Source organism: Leguminivora glycinivorella, chromosome 4, assembly GCF_023078275.1.
Source record: "Leguminivora glycinivorella isolate SPB_JAAS2020 chromosome 4, LegGlyc_1.1, whole genome shotgun sequence".
NCBI classification, from domain to species: Eukaryota; Metazoa; Arthropoda; class Insecta; order Lepidoptera; family Tortricidae; genus Leguminivora; species Leguminivora glycinivorella.
The window spans coordinates 15,772,504-15,794,109 of NC_062974.1; the positions used below are offsets into that span (position 1 = coordinate 15,772,504).

Below are 21,606 nucleotides of genomic sequence, written 5' to 3' on the forward strand. Positions count from 1 at the left end.
GGCTCACTCTGCGATTATATCGCCGCGCTACAAGTACATCCTGGCGGCCGCGAGTTCGCGGCCTACTCAGGGGTGGCGCGCGTTCTCACGGAATGCACGTTTGCACTTTCTATTGTTACTTTACATCCCGAGGATTTTTTAAGCGATGTCCGCGTGTGGAATGGCTAATAATACTTAGTTAAATAGACATATTGAATAAAATAAATACCATAAGACATTCTTACTTAGATCTACTACTGATTAAGTCCCACGGAAAAGTTCAATAAAGCTTGTGATGTTGGAACATGAACAAAAATATATAAATACAGTATATATACCTAGAAAGTACCCAAGACTTGAATATAATAGTATAACATTTTATGTGAGTATTAATTCGATTGGATCCATTGGTAACCCTATCACCGGACGCCGCGCACGTGCGGCTCATTTCTTTGTAAGAATTTTGTAGGTATTTAAAAAGGCGGCATTTCGTGAACATCAAAGCAGTGGGCCTTCTGTACTTGTACTATTATATATTCTGTGATTTTATGAAGAAAATTGGACGGTGAGCCCCACACATTTCAAATTTGCCGCCTTTTTTAGTGCCAAGGTCTTGTTGACTGTATTTGAAAAGATTGTGTTTAAAATTTACCACTTCTTAGGTAAATTATTCCCAACTGGCAACACAACCGGAAATGACTAAATTATTTATCCTGGCAACTTACCAATTTTTGTTCAGAAATTATAGTGAAGAATATGACAAAAAATATATTTGTTTTACTTTATTTGTAGCTCTTTATTTTTGTTTGAGGTTACAATTCTAAGCTGCCCAGTTGAATTTCTCTATTTTTGCATATTTTGGCTAATTAGGAACAAGTTCGTGAAACTGTACATGGCAACATAATAATTCTTTTGCTTTGCTCTTTGCTATTTCTTTGTTGTCATTGTCAATGTCAGAAATTCAGAATAATTCTGACAGAAGCCAAACTGACGGGAGGAGATACCCGGTTAGGTAGGAATACTGTGCCAAATTGACAAATATTCTTTATTCTAGTCAAGTAGTCAAGGTCATGATCCCCAAATTGTCTGCAAAATAAGGTGGCGCCAAAGTGAATAAGAAGAGACAAGGCGTGGTCCGTGGAAGTTGGGAGACTATTATTTGTGGATCACAATAGTGAGGTATGTATTATGTTAATCGCCAAATAACAACTATCAATGATTTAGGCGTTGCCAAATTTTGTCATACTCTTTCTCTGAAATGGGTTTTAGTATTCACACTTACTTTACGTTGGCGTTGTATATAGTATGTTGTTGAAGTCATTTAATAATAATTGAAACAAGCCTACAGTGATGTTTTGTTATTCTTTTGACCACCTAGGACAGTAATTCGCCCCTATATAAGCCATATTCGCTTTGCTGAGAAGTGTATAATATATACATACAAATCATACAATGCACATATATCGAAACTGTAATTGAAAAATAACTCATAATTTTATTGTTAGTAATTTATTCACAAATATAATTAGAATAGAATAGAAATATTTTTATTCATGGCAAAATAATACATAAAAGACACACACAAATACAGAGAATTATTTACACACATAACATCACAAAAGGTAAGTAAGTACACATAGTTGCCATGAATATGGTCCCGACTCAGCATGGTGTTAGCCTGGGTGGCCAACGCTGATCTTCCGTCAGGGCCATAACGAATGATACCACGGAAAGTATACACATTACAAAGGAAAATAAAATTTAGAATACGTTAGCAAAATGCAACAGTATAAATAAATAAACATTTTTAAAACATTAAAATCTATAATAAAATCGGAAAAACGGAACGTTGACAAAATTTTTAGTCGTGAACGCAACCAAATCTGACGTCAGCGATTAGCGCCATCTGATTGTATGTACGTATGTTCATTGCGTGTGCACTGCGCCTGGGGCATGGTTTCCCATTTTTTGTGGATGACCTCTGCCTGTGCCTCACAACCTGAGAGTGATGAAAGAAAACATTCCTAATTTACATACCTGATACGGGCTGAAATTGCATGAAGGCACTCAGAAGGTGTTGAATTTTGTCCTAAACTTTAGAATCTCAAGGGCTCAAAACCCACCAAACGCCATTACCCACCAAAAGTCATTAAAATGTTAGTTTTACCTAGGTTTCTATAACTTTTATAATATATCATGGATGGATGGATGTTTTCTATGTATATAAGTATTTGTATATTATATATATACAAATACTTACCTCTGAGTACCTGCAACACAAGCCTTCTTGAGCTTACCGTGGGACTTAGGCAATCTGTGTAAGAATGTCCTATAATATTTATTATTTATTTCACCGTTTTTAAACTCTCGGGTCTTTCGAGCCCGGTCATTTATAAGGTGTGCGTGGGGATATAGATCCAACATGTCGAGGCCCTTTGGAGATATTTGATGTCATGTAGAACGCCTCTTATTTATTATTATTATTTATTAAATATCAGTCATTCTTAAATTATGATGTTAGTCATACATATTATGATTTGATGAATTGAGACACAGGTACCGGTCTAAACAATGAGCTTGGGTGATACAGAGCCAGATACATTTTGTGTTTCTCTGCCCAAGTATTTTTTGAACAGAAGTGTTTCTTTTTTCTGTATAATTATTATGATCCAACCCAACATTTTATTCATACCATCCTGTATGGAAGATGTATTTTGAACCATTTTTTTTTAAATAATAATACCTATATACTTTTTTTTTATATATATCATTGTTTTTAATTTTAACATCTCAGGAGTTAGGAGTAATAAAAATATGGAAATTTATGATAATAAACAAACATTAAAATATTAAATTAAAGATTCATGCATAAAATTATAAGGGAAATACTTGCTGTCACAGCATTCTTGTTCTATAAAATTATTTTTTATTGCACAACTTCTTGTATAAAAAAAATTATAAATTTCCCATACTACATACACATATAATTTTTATTCTTAATAACACTGGCTTTTTATTTATTTGACCCAGTAGTTAGGAATAAGGGAGGTTGAGGCACTACTATTCTCTCTCTCTCTCTCTCTCTGTCATACACATCTTATTAATTTCTTAAATTTTAATGACTTCATAACTACAAGTCCATTTGTGTTGCTTAACTTCAAACTCGGGTAAATCCATTTTGCTTTAAGGTAGAAGATATAATATCTGAAAGATAATCATTACTTTGTGCTAATGTTAAGAAATGTAATAATTCATTTGAATTTTGTCAAGTAGACTCTGTAAATATTGTTAAAACATTCAAGTCACTCAATTTAAAGAAAACGGAAGACTTATGGGGAACATCAGTTAAAGTAATTAGTCATGTCATAGATATAATAGCACCTTACTTGGCCGTAATATATAATATTTCAATTTCACAAGGCACCTTTCCAGATCTTATGAAATGTAGCAAAGTCATACCGCTTTTTAAATCGGGTGATTCGAGTGATATAACCAATTTCCGTCCCATATCAATACTTCCTGTACTAAGTAAAGTCTTTGAGAAGCTAATGTTAAATGATCTACTGGGACACTTCAACAGACATAGATTACTTACAAGCAAACAGTTCGGTTTCACAAGGGGCCGTTCCACGACCGATGCTGCTTCGGTACTCATTAAACATATATATAATTTTTGGGAAAATTCTTGTGATGCAATTGGCATATTTTGTGATCTTTCAAAAGCCTTTGATTGTGTGGATCATGGAACGCTCATTTTGAAATTAGAACACTATGGTTTGTCTATAAATGCCCTAAACTTTATGTCTTCTTACCTTAGCAACAGAACACAAACAGTAGTTGTTAACAAAACTCGCTCTAGCGGGACTGTAGTCCAATTAGGAGTGCCACAAGGCTCAATTTTAGGTCCATTCCTGTTTTTGGTTTATATAAATGATTTGCCATGTATAGTGAAAAACTTTTGTGAAATAGTACTTTTTGCTGATGATACATCACTGCTTTTTAATGTTGACCGAAAATCTACGGATTACAATGTAATTAATAGCACGTTAGCTGATGTACTGCAGTGGTTTACTGTCAACAATTTACTTCTTAATTCTAAGAAAACCAAATGTATTCGATTTTCTCTGCCGAATGTTAAACCAATCGATACAAAAATACTTTTGAATGATGAATGCTTAGAGATGGTAGATACAACACTGTTTCTTGGTTTAACATTGGACAAAAATCTACAATGGAGTCCTCATATAAAGAAACTAGCAAGCAAATTAAGTTCAGCCGCATACGCCGTTAGGAGAATCAGGCAACTGACTAATGTTGAGACAGCTCGCCTAGTGTATCATAGTTATTTTCACAGTGTAATGTCATACGGTATTCTGGTTTGGGGCAAAGCAGCTGACATACAGACTATCTTTGTATTACAAAAGAGAGCCATTCGTTCTATTTACAACTTAGGAACAGGTGAATCAGTAAGAGAACTCTTCAAAGAAATTAATATCTTAACTGTAGCTTCCCAATACATTTATGATAGTATAATTTATGTTGTTAAGAATTTAGACTGTTTCACTAAGAATTCTGATATATCCATAATTATAACACTAGAAACAAAAATAAGCTTGCCATAAAGAAGTTTCGTGTCCGTAAAGTACAGAAGTCATTTGTTGGGCAATGCATTCATTTTTATAATAAGTTACCTGACACTGCTTTGAGATTACCCCTCCCAGCTCTTAAGAACTACTTAAAAAAATCATTGATGTTAAAGGCTTATTACAGAGTCGAGGACTATTTGACAGACAAACATGCATGGCCCGAACCAGAAACTACAAAAAACGAATAGCAATTAAAATAATTGTATTATGTATAGAGGACACAGTTCAGATAAGAAAGCACATCAAATATTTTATATTTTATGTTGTGTAGGTATTTAATGATATTGAGATTCATATTATCTTTTTCTTCTATGACAATTTGATATGTTTTCTCTGAAGAAGAACGACGTATTATTAAGCAATAATATAATTTATTGAAATTGATTTCCATAGAGTACCTAGTCTGTTCATATTCTTTGATGAATACTTTTGCATGTTAAATTGTATGTTGTTATTTAATGCATGTTAATTATAAGATGTAATGTTTTGAAAAGAAGTTGCCCGCCGAGTTTCTTGCCGGTCCCATAGTGGATACCCCCCTCCCAACTGAGGGGGGACTGAAATCTTCTCGAGGCTGAGGCGTAGGGTTAGAGCCGGCGTAGCTTTATTTGACGTTCATATGCGCATTGTAATATGCCTACTTGAAAAATAAATATTTCATTTTCATTTTCATTTCATTTTCATTTCATTTCATTTTCATCAACCTTATAGGGTAATTCCATGTAACAGAGTAATGTAAGTGACCAATTATTTGCATGTTTTTTATTCATGGTGCTAATTTAAATATCAATATATCTAAGGATTAAAAGTAGGCTTATCTAGAGATAAATTAAGATTTCAATTTGCATCATAAATAAAAAAAACATGCAATGAAGTGGTCACTTACATTACAGTTACGTGGAATTGCCCTATAGCAAAATGGATTTACCCAAGCTTGAAGTTAAGCGACACATTTTTGGGCCACCGTTTTTTTATCCTACATGTGTATGTGTCCTTGGTGTATGGACTTGTTCAGAAGCTAGGAATGTTTAGTCATGTCATGGCCACTTACGCAGTTACGCACTTTGGTGGTTAGATGCCCTTACTGCCGTATCTCAGGAGTACACATCAGATATATAACTACTCTTCTACTAGTTAGTATTTGATGTTACTATCGGACAACTTAAGAGTCCGTCAAAGCCAAATAGTGAGAAAACGTAAAATTGGTGGTTTCTGCGTCAGGTTTTGGACTCAGTATATGCTTATTGATAAGAAGAGTACTTTTTGAAATCACATTATTTTAAATCTAAAACACGGAGAGAAATCCTATTTTTGCTACAATACAACTTTACGTAAGTAATATGTAAGATTGGAATTTTATTGTTTTCTGATACATTACATTGCTAATACATTATATTGTACATACATAGGTACTTACGCTCATGAAAGCCTTTTGTTTGTTTTAAAGTTTTTCGAAGTAATTGCCATTCGATTGTATTTTTAGACAAAAATTAATTCCATTTAAACTTCATTTACTGTATTTCAATAGCATAATAAATAATACACATGTAGTCAATCCAATTTGTAGATTAGAATACAAACATTATGACAACATTATTTTTAGCAGTCTAATTCAATCAGGGAGCCAAACTGAGTCTAAAAACGGACGTAGAAAACTACCAGTTTGCGTTTTTCTGGACTCTTAATTTCTGACTTTTCGTTATGTATTTACTAAATTAAAAATCATTTACAATAATGACAGTAAATCACATGCCGAATGTGTGACCTTTAGATAATTATGATGCGATTACATATATCCTTGTATTGTATCCTTATGTCACCGAAAGTATTATAATTATGAAAAATGTTTAGATACATTCAGATACTGCTCAAGCTTTTTTCATAATTGCATCGAATAATTATTGATTAGACGTTTTTTTACTCAACTACATCTATACCTACTGTTTGTTTTATGCATATACCTAGTACCTACACAACACGACTTTATCGATGTAAGATTAATAACGTTTTCAGTACAGATGGTCGTTTTTTTACGCACTAGTTCGAGAAGTGGTTCATTATATAACAGGTCGAAACTTCGGAGGCTCATCTGTACTGAAAAACGTCGTACGATACACGTGCAAAAAGGAAATTCGTAACTCGTCTCGATTTAAAACACTCCCTTCGGTCGTGTTTTAATTTATCGCCACTCGTTTCGAACTTCCTTTTTTACGCACTTGTATCGTAATGTACTATTTCTGTAACACTCATTTTTTCCACGACACCTTTTTTATTGGCTTTTACTCTTGGCCACAGAATAGCCAAAGGCAAAGCCGTCGATGGAGTGAGCTCGCCCAGCCCAGAAGATGCCTGATGCCGTAGCCGAATGGCATTTCTACGACGCGAAACGAAAACGAAACGCCGCGAAAGGTAGTCTGGCTCTGTCACGGCAATACGCAAGAGCGATAGAGATAGATAGCGTTTCGTTTCGTGGGCGTTTGTGCCATTCGGCTACGTACCCTGTTCAGTACCTATTCACCCTTGATTTGAAGGTTGCCGGGTTAGGTTATATGAGCTCGGAAATATAGTCGCCAGCAAGGAATTCCACTCCTGTCTGACTTTTCATTAATCCTGTGAGGAAAATGAGAACTTCTTCTGTATGGAGAAGCGATATCGTAGCGTCCTCCACTTATTGTAAAATACAATAAATACACTTAACCATAGCTGGGCACCGTTAATCAAATAGTTAACTTCGATAACCGCTAATCCGTTACTATAAAAGTTAACTTCGTTAATCGTTAAAGCGATACATTTCAACAAATTTAACGGAAGTTAAAGTTAATCGATAATCCGTTAATCCCTATTAAGAAGTAATTTTACTGTTGCTAGTTGCATTGCATCAGTTATCAACTATTTAGTATTTGCGTAAGATGTTACTGTAAAAGCCCAAAGTTCGCCAAAATCTCTAAAAAAATCCCAGCTGCCAATTGGTAAAAGCGAAATGTTAATCAGGTCTCGAACAAGTGATCCAAAGGCACCAATTTGTCTGTAGACTGTGAATTTACGGGAAAACCCTAGGTTTCGCCGTACTCCGGGCTTTTATAGTAGCGGACAGAGCAAGTTTTACTCGGCGCGTGTGGAACTGGATTAACGGACTCGAAGAAATTTAACGGAAGTTAACGAATCCGTTAACATTTTTTAAAGTTAACTTAAAAGTTAATCCGTTAACCAAAATGTTAACTTCGTTAATTAACGATTAACGGATTAACGAGTTAATGCCCAGCTATGCACTTAACCTACTTCTTAACTAGCTATATGATAAAATTGTTGACAAAATAATATGCTACTCAATTCCAATGTGCTATCGGACAGTTACCCTTCAATTGATACTTGCCTTGCAGACAGACTAAACCATTATTCAAGATATCACTAATAATATGTATAATTAATTAAATTCGCTGTCTGATTACGACAGGTTTCACGGTTCGTTTTCGACCCAAAAACTGCGGAACCCTTCGGTTGCACCGAAGTGAACGTTGTGCGTCTAGTCTAGACCGACCTCTACTTTGCTGAACCCTAGAGTTGGCTCAGATTTTAACTTCTTTCTCATAGGAATTGATGTACTCTGTAAAACATTCTTAGTACTTATGGCGTCTTAAGTGTACCTATAGATTTAAACGCACTATCTTTTTCCTGTATCCATACTAATATTATAAATGGGAAAGTGTGTGTCTGTTTGCTCACGGCAAAACGAAGCGACGAATTGACGTATTTTTTTAAGTGGAGATCGTTGAAGGGATGGTGAGTGACATAGGTTACTTTTTGTCTCTTTCTAATGCGAGCGAAACCGTGGGCAAAAGCTAGTAATTCATAAATTTAATGTAAGTATTTTTTGACACGGTTATAAACATGATGTAATTCAGCGCTAATAATAACACGCAATATTATTATCTGCATCATCCGCTGGGAGGTGACATTAGGTATTAGCTAGCTAGTAATTTGCTCTGAATTGTATTTTTCTAAATGGAGCTTTATACTAAACCATTATCGTCATCCAGTGTGTTAATTACACCACATCTATTAATTATGGGCCTGACTATGGACATCACCAATTATAGTCCTTCGTTGTCTATGCAAGACATGTTATGGTGGGTAACTTACGATTCATTGGAATTTTGTACCGAACATAATATGAAGCATCTATCGTATTGTTAAATGATACTTTAAACTGTAGGTTTTTGTCGCTATCCCATTATCCTAACAGGACCTTGCTACAACAGTTGGATACAGTTATATCATTTCTTTAATTCAGAAATTAACTAAACATCACAAACATGTCTCACAAGCCGACGCCTTATTCACCCAATTTCCCGGCGAGTCAAGGCTACGCACCGCCATCTGACGAAGAAAAGGGCAAAGAGAGCTACCCTCTTACTCAGACAGGGTACCCTAACGCTCCGCCAGTCGGGTACCCGGGTCCCCCTGGGCCAATGTCACCTCCGGGGGCACCGCCCGGCCCGCCTGGGCCTCCTTTGCCCCCAGGAACTCAAGCTGGCTTTCAGCCCGGTTACCAACCTGGTTTCCAGCCCGGTTTCCAGCCTGGATTCTCGCCGGGCTACCCGCAGCCACAGCAGGGCTACCCGCAGCCACCACAGCAAGGCTACCCGCATCAACAGCAAGGGTACCCCGCACCTGTTGTACAGCAACCACAAGGTGTCCCGCAAGGTGCTCCAGGTATGTTTGCAAAAATTGTTTCAGATTTCAAAGTAAGTTCATGGCATGTCATATCTAAATGGTCCTTAGGCGCCATGTGCATAAAGAATAAAGATTCGTCTCTTATGGAATGTCACATAGTCACATATAACCATAACCATATGCACATAAACATTGTAGTTCTAATATGTACCTTAGTCGTCAGCTTGTCACGAAATCTTTAATACTCTAGTTACACGCTTACAGTCCTTACAGAGTAAGTAGGTAGGAGTAGAGTAGGCATTTATAGGCTCAGAGGATTAAAAACGCGAGCATAATCTTGTACATCTAATGAGCTAGAGAAATTACGTAAATAACTACCTAATTATGTACCCATTTCATACTTGTCTCATATAATGAAACTCGATGACAGTCCTCTTCCACTAGAACTAGAGTTGCAAGCCCCCATAGGCTGCAGTGTCTGCTTTGCACCAGCCGATCCGCTTGTTAACCACCGTCGTAGTATAAAAGTATTTAAGCCGTTGAAAGATAATTTTAAGTCGAATTTGAAAGTTACAAGTAGGTAGTTTGGAGCGTAAAGTTATGTCAAAAATGCACACGTAGTCTAAAAACAGGTTAAGGAAAATTATTTTGGTAAATGAAATCTTTTAAAAAGGTACTTACCTAATGAAGTCGTTTCTATAGCCAATTTTGTTTCTTATCTGAATGGTAGACTTATTTATAATCAGTATAATCACCTCTTTGAGTGAGGAAATAAGAAAAATATTTAGTTTGTACAGATGTTCCTTAATTTATTATGTAAAATATGATAACACTTCATTCAAGGCTTTGAAACGTCATGGTGGCGTTGGACAAGTGCAGTGGTTTTATGATTTTATATATCCCGACGAGAATTTATTTGGTTTACGCCATATTGAGGGCTTTCTGTGGTAGGTACATACAACACATACCTACACTTATATTTAAAAATTTTCAAAGCGATAATTTCGCCTTGATACCTATGTCGCTTTTCCTAATCGTTTTCTTTTCAATGGTTTTTATTTACTTCATGTATTAGTCTTTTCGAAAGAGTTTTACTTCAACATTAGACAGACGGATGGAGGAGGATACATTTTATATAATGTATAGTAAGTATAAGGATAAATTCGCCTGTTGTTATTAAATATCTCATTTATCTCTGTAACTGTTTTGCTCCTATATTTGTATTTGTATGTATACCTATATCTATGCATAATAAAGTAATAATACAAAGAGGACGTTCAAGTATTACGTAAGCAGATTTTTGCAATTATTAAGTTTATTATTAAGGTTATGTGAACATATTATATTTTTCATATATAAAGTTCAACCATGTTGTTCTGCATATATGGTTGACTATGGCTATGGCTATTAAATTGAGGTAGTACTCAGTCAGTTTTGGTTGTCACCCTATGTTTCCTTTCCTTTATTTATGGAAAGAGTTAAAAATGAGATAAAGATCTACTTATTACCTAATCCCTAAATCACAACACCTAATCCTACTAAAACATAGGACTAATATAAATCTCAAGTGCAACTATGTCAAAGTCTTATTTGTATCATTGAACGAACTAAGTGAATGACTCCCTGATAAGGATGTTATTTGCTAAACGAAAGGCCCTTGCCATCGCAAGAGAGCTGATTACATGCTTGTATTGCTTATTTCTCATTCGTTAGCGTAACTCGAACCTGCCACTCCATTACATCTGTATCAGCACTAATGTTTGCTCAGCCACTTAGCGTCATTCACTGCTTTCATTAATTACAAGACAGTCATGCTCAATCAAGACATCCAATTTTTGGACACTCCGAAAAATAGATTAAAATTCAAAAGTGTTAAATGGTGCCAGTTTAAAAGCGCGATAAGTAAACATTATTCGAATGTGTCAAGTGTGAAGGACAAAAGTGTTTATATCACGACCCTTAGTGCGGCTAGTGTTAGAAGAAGTTTGGGTAGGATGTGTGAAAGACTTTTCAAGTCTCCGCGAAGCGGTTATGAACAATTTTTGACTGATGAAGAAAAAAAGTTGATCTTTCTTGCTGATAACTGTCCGCATATCTCAGCGGACCGCTTTTAAAACAAATAGGTTTAAGAATAATTTAGGTAAGGTCTTAAGTTGTGTTAGTGTACAATTTAAAAAAATCCAAATCAGGTGGCTTAAAATGTTCATTAAAAAGTTTACTTGCGCGTTTAATGAATACATTTCAACCGTAATTAATTAGGTAGTTAAACTAATTAAAACTTGTTTTTTTAGACAAGGAAATATATAAATAGTAGGGTATAATAATGTTCGCAATGTCCTAGGCTCGAGTTCACACAGGTCAACATATTATTAGATACAGTTACGATAGTTTGCCACTCTATATTCGTACATATTATATTTAGTACTTAGTACTTATTCTGTGCCTGTGTGGTGACGGGTTAAGAATTTCACCACCTCCTTTCTTCCCGTGGGTGTCGTAGAAGGCGACTATGGGATATGGGTTAAATTGTGGTGTAGGCGAGAGGCTGTGCAACCTGTCACTGCAATGCCACAGTTTTGTTTTCTTTTAACCCCTTATTTGGCCAAGAGTGGCCCTGAAGCTTTAGTAGTTTCATGTGCTCTGCGTACCCCTTTATGGGATACAGGCGTGATTGTATGTATGTACTTATTCTGTATCTAAATTCTTGTGGAATGTGCATCTGATATGCATTTATATATTTTCTAATTAACTGCACCTAATTGATGATGACTGGTTATTTGAAATTGACGATAATTAGGTTACATATTAGTATATTACCTACGTGAATACACTATCGAGTAAAAGGACTACTACATTATGTAAATTATAAACTGAAATAAATTGAATACCTATACATATTTACTAAGAAAAAGTGACCAAGGACATGTCAATATTTAACATTTTTACTGCTTATATTATGAAATAAAACTATCGATTAAATCGCGTTAGCACCCGACGTTTCGAACTCTTTACAGCGTTCGTGGTCAACGGGTGACGAACGCTGTAAAGAGTTTGGATGTATTTTAAATTCTTTATACGCTCCGTTTCCATAGTTTTATTTCATGAGTAACTATCGCGGTAACCGAAGACAATATGAATTATTAAAATAAAAATAATCTTTCTTCCGTAATTCGGGTTCAAAATGTACCTTTATGGGGCGACACTATCCGTCTGTCTGTATTCATATTTTTATTTGTAGTGCTCCGAAATTATTCTAGACTAGACCAACAATTTTAACAGCTAAAGTAGATGTCGCTCTTGGTACTGATTATCTGAAATGGTATACAGAAATTGTAAAGCGCTATCTATAGTTTGGCGATCAATGTTGCTACGATTTTTACAATCCACAACTCTAACACTTTCGCTACCAAGAACCCGACTGTCGGGCACACCGCTCGTAGAAGCGTAGCCGATTACATGGGTTTCCCCGTATGTAGCGAAAATGTCGTAGCGCCGCGTAGAGCCCGGTTTAGAAAGTGTTAACTTGGCATATAAGTAGAAGTCCATTTCGAAGTAAATTTTTTACTTTTTCAGGTGGATGGATGAGCATCCCAACAGGCCTGACGAACTGTCCCCCAGGCCTCGAATACCTCTCCATGATCAACCAGCTGCTTGTCCATCAAAAGGTCGAACTTCTAGAAGCCTTCGTGGGCTTCGAGACCAACAATAAGTACACTATAAAGAACAGCGTCGGGCAGAAGGTGTACTTCGCTGTGGAGGACAATGATTGTTGTACGAGGATGTGCTGCGGACCTATGAGGCCGTTCGATATGAAGATCTTGGATAACTTCCAGAACGAGGTAAGATTAGAGTTCTCTCTTTAAATTATTTTTTTATTAAAGAGAAAGTGCCTCCGTGCCTAAAACCGATCGTATAAAAATTTGCCTTTTAGGTATCAGATGTACCTATACCAACCTTGTAATATACTCAGAATGTCTGCAAATTGTCAAACAATGCCAGAGTACTATGTCATTATTTCTAAGCAACGTAGTAATTTTCAATTACCTACTTGCAATTGGGTTTTTGTATAAATTCATAAAATCACACAACTAGACCACATTGTACTGTTTTTAAAAGGCTATAGGTACTTAGTAGCGATGCTAACTGTGTTTTCCTCAATTTGAACATCAGAAATATTGTATACTCAAAACTTATGCTAGATAGCTTAATATTAGCGTTCACAGTCGTTTCGGATTTCGATTTGGTACAGAATTAAATCAGGATAAGATACCGCCGCACGTGGGGAATTTCCAGTATGACTTGGATCTGCGGTAACTGTTTTTAAGTGTAATATTTAAACTTTCGTCAGATGTCGCTAGAGAACCCCCGTATATAGCTCCTTGAAGGCTCATATGGTGGAAACATTGTTCAGTGAGGTCTTGGTTTAGATAGAAGGCCACTAGCTCTAGGGACTTACGATTAAGTTTCACCCTACCCTAGACCACAGTATAATAAAGAGTACTATCGTACAGTATGGCCACTCCCGCTTCCCGCTGAAAGTGCCGCCCACCTCCTCTCGGTTACCTCACAGTTACCGCCTGTCAAAAACACGAACAATAGACCTGTCATATTTCACTCATACAAGCATACTACGCGTTCACCTACACGAGCTAAGACTGTGCTAGGAATGCGCCTCTATCAATATATTTGATCGCCAGTATCCGAGGTGTGTCTAGACAGTGAATGCTTCAACTCTTAATTTATTAAATTATTACTAATGTTATTAGGATCGTTCCCAGAGGTACAATATTAATTTAACAGCTAATTAACATCACACGTTTCCAGGTTATCCACTTACGCCGGCCGCTCGCCTGCTCAACCTGCTGGTGCCCTTGCTGGCTGCAGTCCATGGAAGTCACAGCTCCTCCGGGCACCGTCATTGGATCCATCGAGCAGGAGTGGTCTATCTGCAAGCCTAGCTTTGCCATTAAAAATGCAGCAGGAGATGTAGTGCTCAGGATCAAGGGTCCGTTGTGCACTTATTCGATCTGCGGCGACGTTGGTTTCAAGGTAACTATTGTACTGAATAATTTCACCGAAATATCACCGACACTTCATGGGCGCGCTTTACGTCGGCCGCTTGCCGGTTCGACTCGCTACAGTCTATAGAAGTCACTGCTCTACCGGGCACCGTCATTGGCTCCATCGAGCAAGAGTGGTCCGGCCGGAGATGTGGTCCTCAGGATCAAGGGCCCGTTGTGCACTTATGCGATCTGCGGCGACGTTGATTTCAAGGTAAATATGATGACTGGATGAGTGATTTTGAAATACTATATGAAAGTCATCCTCCAAACACCATTACTTTATGAGCACATTTCACGTCGGCCGCTCGCCTGCACAACTAGCTACCTTGCCTAGCTATGCTTCCACGAGTTCCACGTATTTATTATGGTATTGTTGTTTAGTTTATGTAGGTAATCGGATTCAACGCAAATAGCAGCGTTTTTAAGTAGGTGTTGCTGTTATTAACATGGTACCTATTGTTTATAAAATTAAACTATTTTAAACATAAATATCAATTTACAATTATCAACATTCTCAAATGCCCGCATGTGTAGTACTGGTAACGGAATATAAGAAACATAAAATGTACCTACCTATTGAATTTTCTCATAGTAGGATAAAAACAAATGAGCTCAATTTTCAGAGTTAAAATATCTAAATCTAAACATAACTCTGGTGATGTGACCCAGTTACATTGTACATATTTTGTCTCATTAGCGTTATTGCCAAATGACTTGTTTAATTGCGTAATTAATGCGCAATCAAAACGAGAAAAACAATCTTTGACTTTCCTTTCTATCGCACTTTTGACTGCAGTAAACACCTTTATACCTATTTACTTATTACTTATTACCCAATCTTACACGTGTTACCTATAGGCATAAACTAAACTAAAACCCCTTGCGCCTCTTTCCCGGCTCCCAGATTTACCACAACTCCTGGCATATAGCAAACTCGAATTACACTAATTTAAAACGAAGGTATTACCTGAGACGATTTCTAGATTGAACGATTTTTTTATATCTAATTTGATTTGCTATTATTTAAGCCCCATTTAGATGGTACGAGTTTCTCGCCTCGAACGTACGATTATCGAAGTACGAGAAAAAATATCGTATCATGTAAACTATGCGTACGATATCGCACGAGAGAGGGCGATAATCGCCTCGCCTTTGATATTTGTATGTCTCCGTGTAAACAAAACACATATGCGAGAATCGTATACGAGTTTATGCGCTACTCAGTCGAAATGAATTCAGTAGAAATCATGTAAAACATGGTGTTTTTATATTTGTAGCTGCATCTCAGTAACTGCTAAAACCAAAAATAAATTCGGCTTATTAATATTATAGGTACAGTTAATGTTTACCTACTGACATTTTACCCCATATATCTATGGGGCAAAATCGCAACCAAGATTTTATTAGCTATACGTTACGGTCGAAATCATTATTTTCCCTATTGTATATTATTGAGACCTTCATAAATCATTTATAGTGTTTTTAATAATATTGGGTACTATTCATCTTAAATTCAAATAAATCCAAGGTAAATTATACCCAATATTATAAAAAAGCATATAATATATGTGTTTATAATTAATTAATTAGCAACTAGGCACGCAAGTTGACAGGCAAAACTCGTATGAAAATCGGTTCGCTCCGATTCGTGCGATAATCGCACGTTCGAGAAAAAATGTCATACGAGAACCGGTTTAGACGAGTCGAGAAATGTTATGGAAATATCTCCCGAAAATTCTACTCTCCGTCTAAACTATTTCGCCTGGCGATAATCGCCTGGCGAGTCTCGCATACGATACTCGTATGCGAGTTTTTATTTCTCGCACTAATGTAAACGTTTTCGTACGATACTCGCCAGGTGATTATCGCATACGATAATGTCATACGAGTTTCTCGACCAAGACGGGCGAGAAACTCGTACCATCTAAATGGGGCTTTATTCATAAAATTTACACCGACCGACCCACACCGACTTTGACGACCGGTATGGCCTAGCGCGTAGTGACCCTGCCTGCTAAGCCGCGGTCCTGGGTTCGAATCCCGATAAGGGCATTTATCTGTGTGGTGAACACAGATATTTGTTCCTGAGTCGTGGATGTTTGCTATGTATATAAGTACTAGCTTTTGCCCGCGGTTTCGCTCGCGTTAGAAAAAGACAAAAAGTAGCCTATGTCACTCTCCATCCCTTCAACTATCTGGACTTAAAAAATCACATCAATTCGTCACTCCGTTTTGTCGTGAAAGACGGACAAACAAACACACACTTTCCCATTTATAATATTGGTATGGATATATTTATCTATATAAGTATGTATATCGTCGCCTAGCACCCATAGTACAAGCTTTGCTTAGTTTGGGGTTTGGTTGATCTGTGTAAGGTGTCCCTAATATTTATTTACTTATTTTACAGGTGTACTCAAAAGACGGCGAAAACAAGGTCGGCAAAATAACGAAGCAGTGGTCAGGGCTGGCTCGCGAGGCGTTCACCGACGCGGACTATTTCGGGATCAGCTTCCCTATGGATCTGGACGTCAGGATCAAGGCAGTCCTGCTTGGAGCCTGCTTTCTCATTGTAAGTTACCTTTACCCTTAAAGCTAGGCCACACATGCGCGTTTTGAGAGCGTAATGATAGCGGTGCGCGGACGCTGGCGTTGCGCCCAGCCGATTCAGAGCGCTTTCCGCTACGCTGTCAAAACGCTCTATGTTTGACGTAGGCTTTTCTGTATATGAAAAGGTTATAGGCTTAGCAAGTCCTTCGTTTAGTCAGGCTTTATTAGGATTTGGATTATAAACAGGCCAAGCTGTGTTTGGGACTACTCTTTCAAAATAAGTTTGCTCATGGACACGGAAGTTAAAATCAAGGCAGGGCTGTTTAAGTGTTTAGGGCCTGTAAGTTAGCCTTATATCCCCACCCAAAATGGAAAAGGTTGCGTACTTAACCTAGTAAAGATGTGGGTTGTAAATAACAGTGGTCGGAACTGGGCACGCGAGGCGTTCATGAATTCGGACTATTTCGGGATCAGCTTCCCGATGGATCTGGACGTCAGGATCAAAGCCGTGTTGCTGGGAGCCTTCTTCCTTATTGTGAGTTACCCTAAAAGCTCGGCCACACATGCGCGTTTTGAGAGCGCAGCGTTAGCGAAGCGCAATGATGGCGGAGCGCCGGACGGAGCAGATTGCGAGCGTGTTCAAAGCGCGCGCGTTCTGCACATGGTAACTTCTAAGCTATTTTACAACTGTAAACTTCTAATAAGTATTGAATGACACATAAGAAATCAAAACAACATTTTGGAATGAAACAATTAGCTAAATGGTTAACATTTAATCCATATTCAGACAAGTCCTCTCACAATGCGCGCTGTGTTATGTGTGACCGCGCGAGCGTACTCAGAGCGATCCGCTTTGAATACGCTCGCAATGCTCGCATGCAGCGCGCATTCCGCGCCGCTCACGCTACGCTAACCAAACGCCCTATGTTTGGCTGAGGTTTAATACGCTCATCCAGGTGGAAAACACCTAAAAACCATGTAGGGTTTCCGAGACTTTCATTTAGCTAGTGTAGTATTCGAGCCCTACACCAAGCAAAGGGTAACAAGATTGAAAGAAGAAGTATGGATGAGGGTTGTAAATAGCAATGCAGTGGTCAGGGCTGGTTCGCTAAATCAGCTTTCCCTTTGATGTGGACTTCAGGATCAAGGCAGTCCTGCTTCTTCGTTGTACATTACCTTTATAGCATGACACTATGCAACAGACAAGGTTGTAGGCTTAGCATTATTTCATTAGTTGGGCGTAGTTTATCGGTGCCTTTCCATTTATATCCACCAATTTAGTTGAACTCATTGTCACCATGCAATTTGATTGATGGAAAGGCACAAAATCGAATGAATAGAAGAGTGGGTAACCTGTCGCTGCCCACTCCCCCTAATAACTATTTATGTCCAAAATCAAAAACCGGCCAAGAGCGTGTCGGGCCACGCTTAGTGTAGGGTTCCGTAGTTTTCCGTATTTTTCTCAAAAACTACTGAACCTATCAAGTTCAAAACAATTTTCCTAGAAAGTATGTATAAAGTTCTACTTTTGTAATTTTTTTCATATTTTTTAAACATATGGTTCAAAAGTTAGAGGGGGGGGACGCACTTTTTTTTCCTTTAGGAGCGATTATTTCCGAAAATATTAATATTATCAAAAAACGATCTTAGTAAACCCTTATTCATTTTTAAATACCTATCCAACAATATATCACACGTTGGGGTTGGAATAAAAAAAAAATTCAGCCCCCACTTTACATGTAGGGGGGGCACCCTAATGAAACATTTTTTTCCATTTTTTATTTTTGCACTTTGTTGGCGTGATTGATATACATATTGGTACCAAATTTCTGCTGTCTAGTGCTAACGGTTACTGAGATTATCCGCGGACGGACGGACGGACGGACAGACAGACATGGCGAAACTATAAGGGTTCCTAGTTGACTACGGAACCCTAAAAAATAAGTCAACACAACAACCTAAGAGACTTGTTACCCAGTAATTGTAGGACCATAGAAGGATTTCAGCTAGAGATAAAAATTTGGCCATAGGCAATGTCAACTGTCCCCCTAATCAGTGGTGGACGCTCTTGATTTCCAGTATGTCACGTTTCAGGGGTCCACATTTAAGAAACGTTCAAAAAAGTCAAGATCTGCAACTTATATGCGGTACATGTCAATTTGTTAACTACGAATACTTGATTTAGGTACCCGTTACCTATTCCCTTTACCTAGCTATTTGTATAAATCATGTATCTTAGTTCATTATTCTCCAAAAAATCTACCAGATCTATATGAAGATGTTAATCAGTTGCTTGCTTCAAATTTTTCATTGGAAAGCACAGATAATAATGATGGTTGGTAAAGCTCTTGGTAGATTTTGGAAACTGAGCAATAGTTATACCTTAGGCACCTACAGGTTGGCATATCTGATATCTGTAGACAAGTTTGGCAAAGGAAAGTTCGATTCCTGTTACCGTATTCTCACTGCAGCCTATCGAAAAATAAAAAAATAAAGAATATTTGGGCCACCCTACTATATTTTCGCTCTTCAACGGCATTAAGCGGGAACAAGAATCCCTATGGAACTGAAAATTTGGTTATAGAAGTATAATATCCAATTAAATAAGTACGTAGTACTAACAGTAAACGTATTCTGTAGTCATAGTCTATTTCATTGGTGTTGATGTATTTTAGACCGTATACACGGTGTTTCCGTTATCACTCAAAACCTCAGACACCCCAACTGATTTTTATTTTTTAAACTTATCTAGAGTATTCATTTTTTAATCTGATGTTTATTTATTTTTTAAATTGAATGTTTAAATATCTGTGCAGCTCTACTAGACTTTTAACTCTACACTCAAAAAAATAGTTGCTAGCTACCATCATAAACCTTAAAACTACTTATTTGTGTACTTTACTGCAACGACATAAGGTTTACCATAATGTCACTGTAAAACACTTTAAAGCTTTGTCACAGAAAACTTCAAATTGGACAGATAATCTCAGTAAGCAAATTTAAACCCAACATTTAAAATAACAAGGTTGTAATTAGGTACGAGTTCAATTTGTTATGACTTATGACTTATTAGAGGTAAACATTAAAATTAAACTGACAAACAACGTCAAACTCGTAGCGGAAAAAATAGTCGTCCAAGTAACCAGCCAGTATGAATACCCCTAAATACTGAAAAAGGTATACAACCTCTAGCAATGCGATATGCACACTGTTGTATTACGAATTTGTAGAATGGGCACGTAAAAAATAACTAATAATACAAATTAAAAATATATATATATTACCCCCATCAAGATATAGCTCAATCGATTCTACTCTCGATTCTGAACAAACGGTTTTCAGGTTTTGAGTGTTAAGTGAAACACGGTGTATAGTATTTAGCATAAGTATTTTTTCATCATGTCTTGTTAGCAGACTAGTCGTTTTGTACACAAATTAATTAATTTCCCTTTTGTTTTCCAGGACTTCATGTTCTTCGAAAAGTCCGGAAACCAAGAAAATGACGGAGTCGGGATGTTGTAAAACAGTCATTGTAATGGGGAAGATGCAAAAGAAATATTTACAACATATTTTTAGCCAATGAGACCAAAGGTTCACTAAGGACCGACCACACCGGGTTAAACCAGAAGAATTTCCTACCCAGTTTCCCTTGGCAGACATGTCTCACCTCGTCTTTTACGCTGACGCGTATTTCACAAAACAGTTTATCCTCATAAGACCCAGGTCAATTTTTCCGATTAATTTGGCACTTTATTTTATTTCTATCACAGTTCAACACTCGAATAGTATAATTTGTATTGTAGAAGTACTCTGGCACTTACGAGACTATGGTACGTCGGTTTTGGGGCCCATTTCTCAAAACTGAAAGTTACAAGTTACAAGGGGAAGTCTCTTTCCAACTTGTCATATTAGACATTGACTACCGCTTGTAAATTGTAACTTGTAGCTTCGAGAAATGGAACCCTAGTGTGAAGCGAGGGTGCAGGCTTCGGTGTGGCCGATCCTTTATACAATTCATTGTGTGATACTATACAGCACGACCACGGATGATTTTTATTAATTCTGATGCGGTACAAATTCACGAAAAAAAAATGTACTTTTTTGTACTGACGTTTAAAAAAAATGTACCCTTATGATTTTGGAGTTTCGACATAGGGCCCGGGGTCGTGCTAGGTAGGTACTCCCTGGCACGACCACACTATATTTAATGAGATTTTAAATTTCTGTTGCAGTACAAATTCACGAAAAAAAATGTACTTTTTTGTACTTACCTTTTAAAAAAAAATACCCTCATTCATGGTTTCGGAGTTTTGACATGGGGTGTGGTCGTGCTAGATAGGTGGTACTTCCCGGCACGACCACACTATATTTATGTTTAATTTGATGGTCAAATGAATACTAAACAAGTGTTTTGAAATTGTACTATGTAAATTACTTCAAAAACTTAATGCGGTCGTGCCAGGGAGTACCTATCTAGCACGACCACAACCCATGTCGAAACTCCGAAACCATGAGGGTACTTTTTATAAAAAGGTAAGTACAGAAAAGTACATTTTTTTCGTGAATTTGTACCACTACAGAAATTAAAAAAATCATTAAATATAGTGTGGTCGTGCCAGGAAGTACCACCTATCTAGCACGACCACACCCCATGTCAAAACTCCGAAACCATGAGGGAATTTTTTTTAAAAGGT

At 37.2% G+C, this 21,606-nt stretch overlaps 1 protein-coding gene across 4 annotated transcripts; it reads left to right on the forward strand.

Annotated features, from left to right (window-relative positions):
- Positions 1–954: 954 nt before the first annotated feature.
- LOC125225416 (phospholipid scramblase 1) lies at positions 955–21,051 on the forward strand. Of its 4 annotated transcripts, none has more exons than XM_048129123.1 (6): positions 955–1,158; positions 8,917–9,338; positions 12,873–13,138; positions 14,124–14,348; positions 16,773–16,934; positions 20,375–21,051. In XM_048129123.1, the coding sequence occupies exons 2-6, from the start codon at positions 8,939–8,941 to the stop codon at positions 20,432–20,434; spliced, it is 1,113 nt and encodes a 370-aa protein (XP_047985080.1). In that variant the 5' UTR covers positions 955–1,158; positions 8,917–8,938; the 3' UTR covers positions 20,435–21,051. The 4 variants fall into 4 exon arrangements, with proteins under 4 accessions (XP_047985080.1, XP_047985081.1, XP_047985082.1 ...); XM_048129124.1 differs by having other exon boundaries at positions 955–1,128; positions 8,915–9,338; XM_048129125.1 differs by lacking the exons at positions 955–1,158; positions 8,917–9,338 and adding an exon at positions 10,224–10,246 and having other exon boundaries at positions 20,375–21,049.
- Positions 21,052–21,606: the final 555 nt, after the last annotated feature.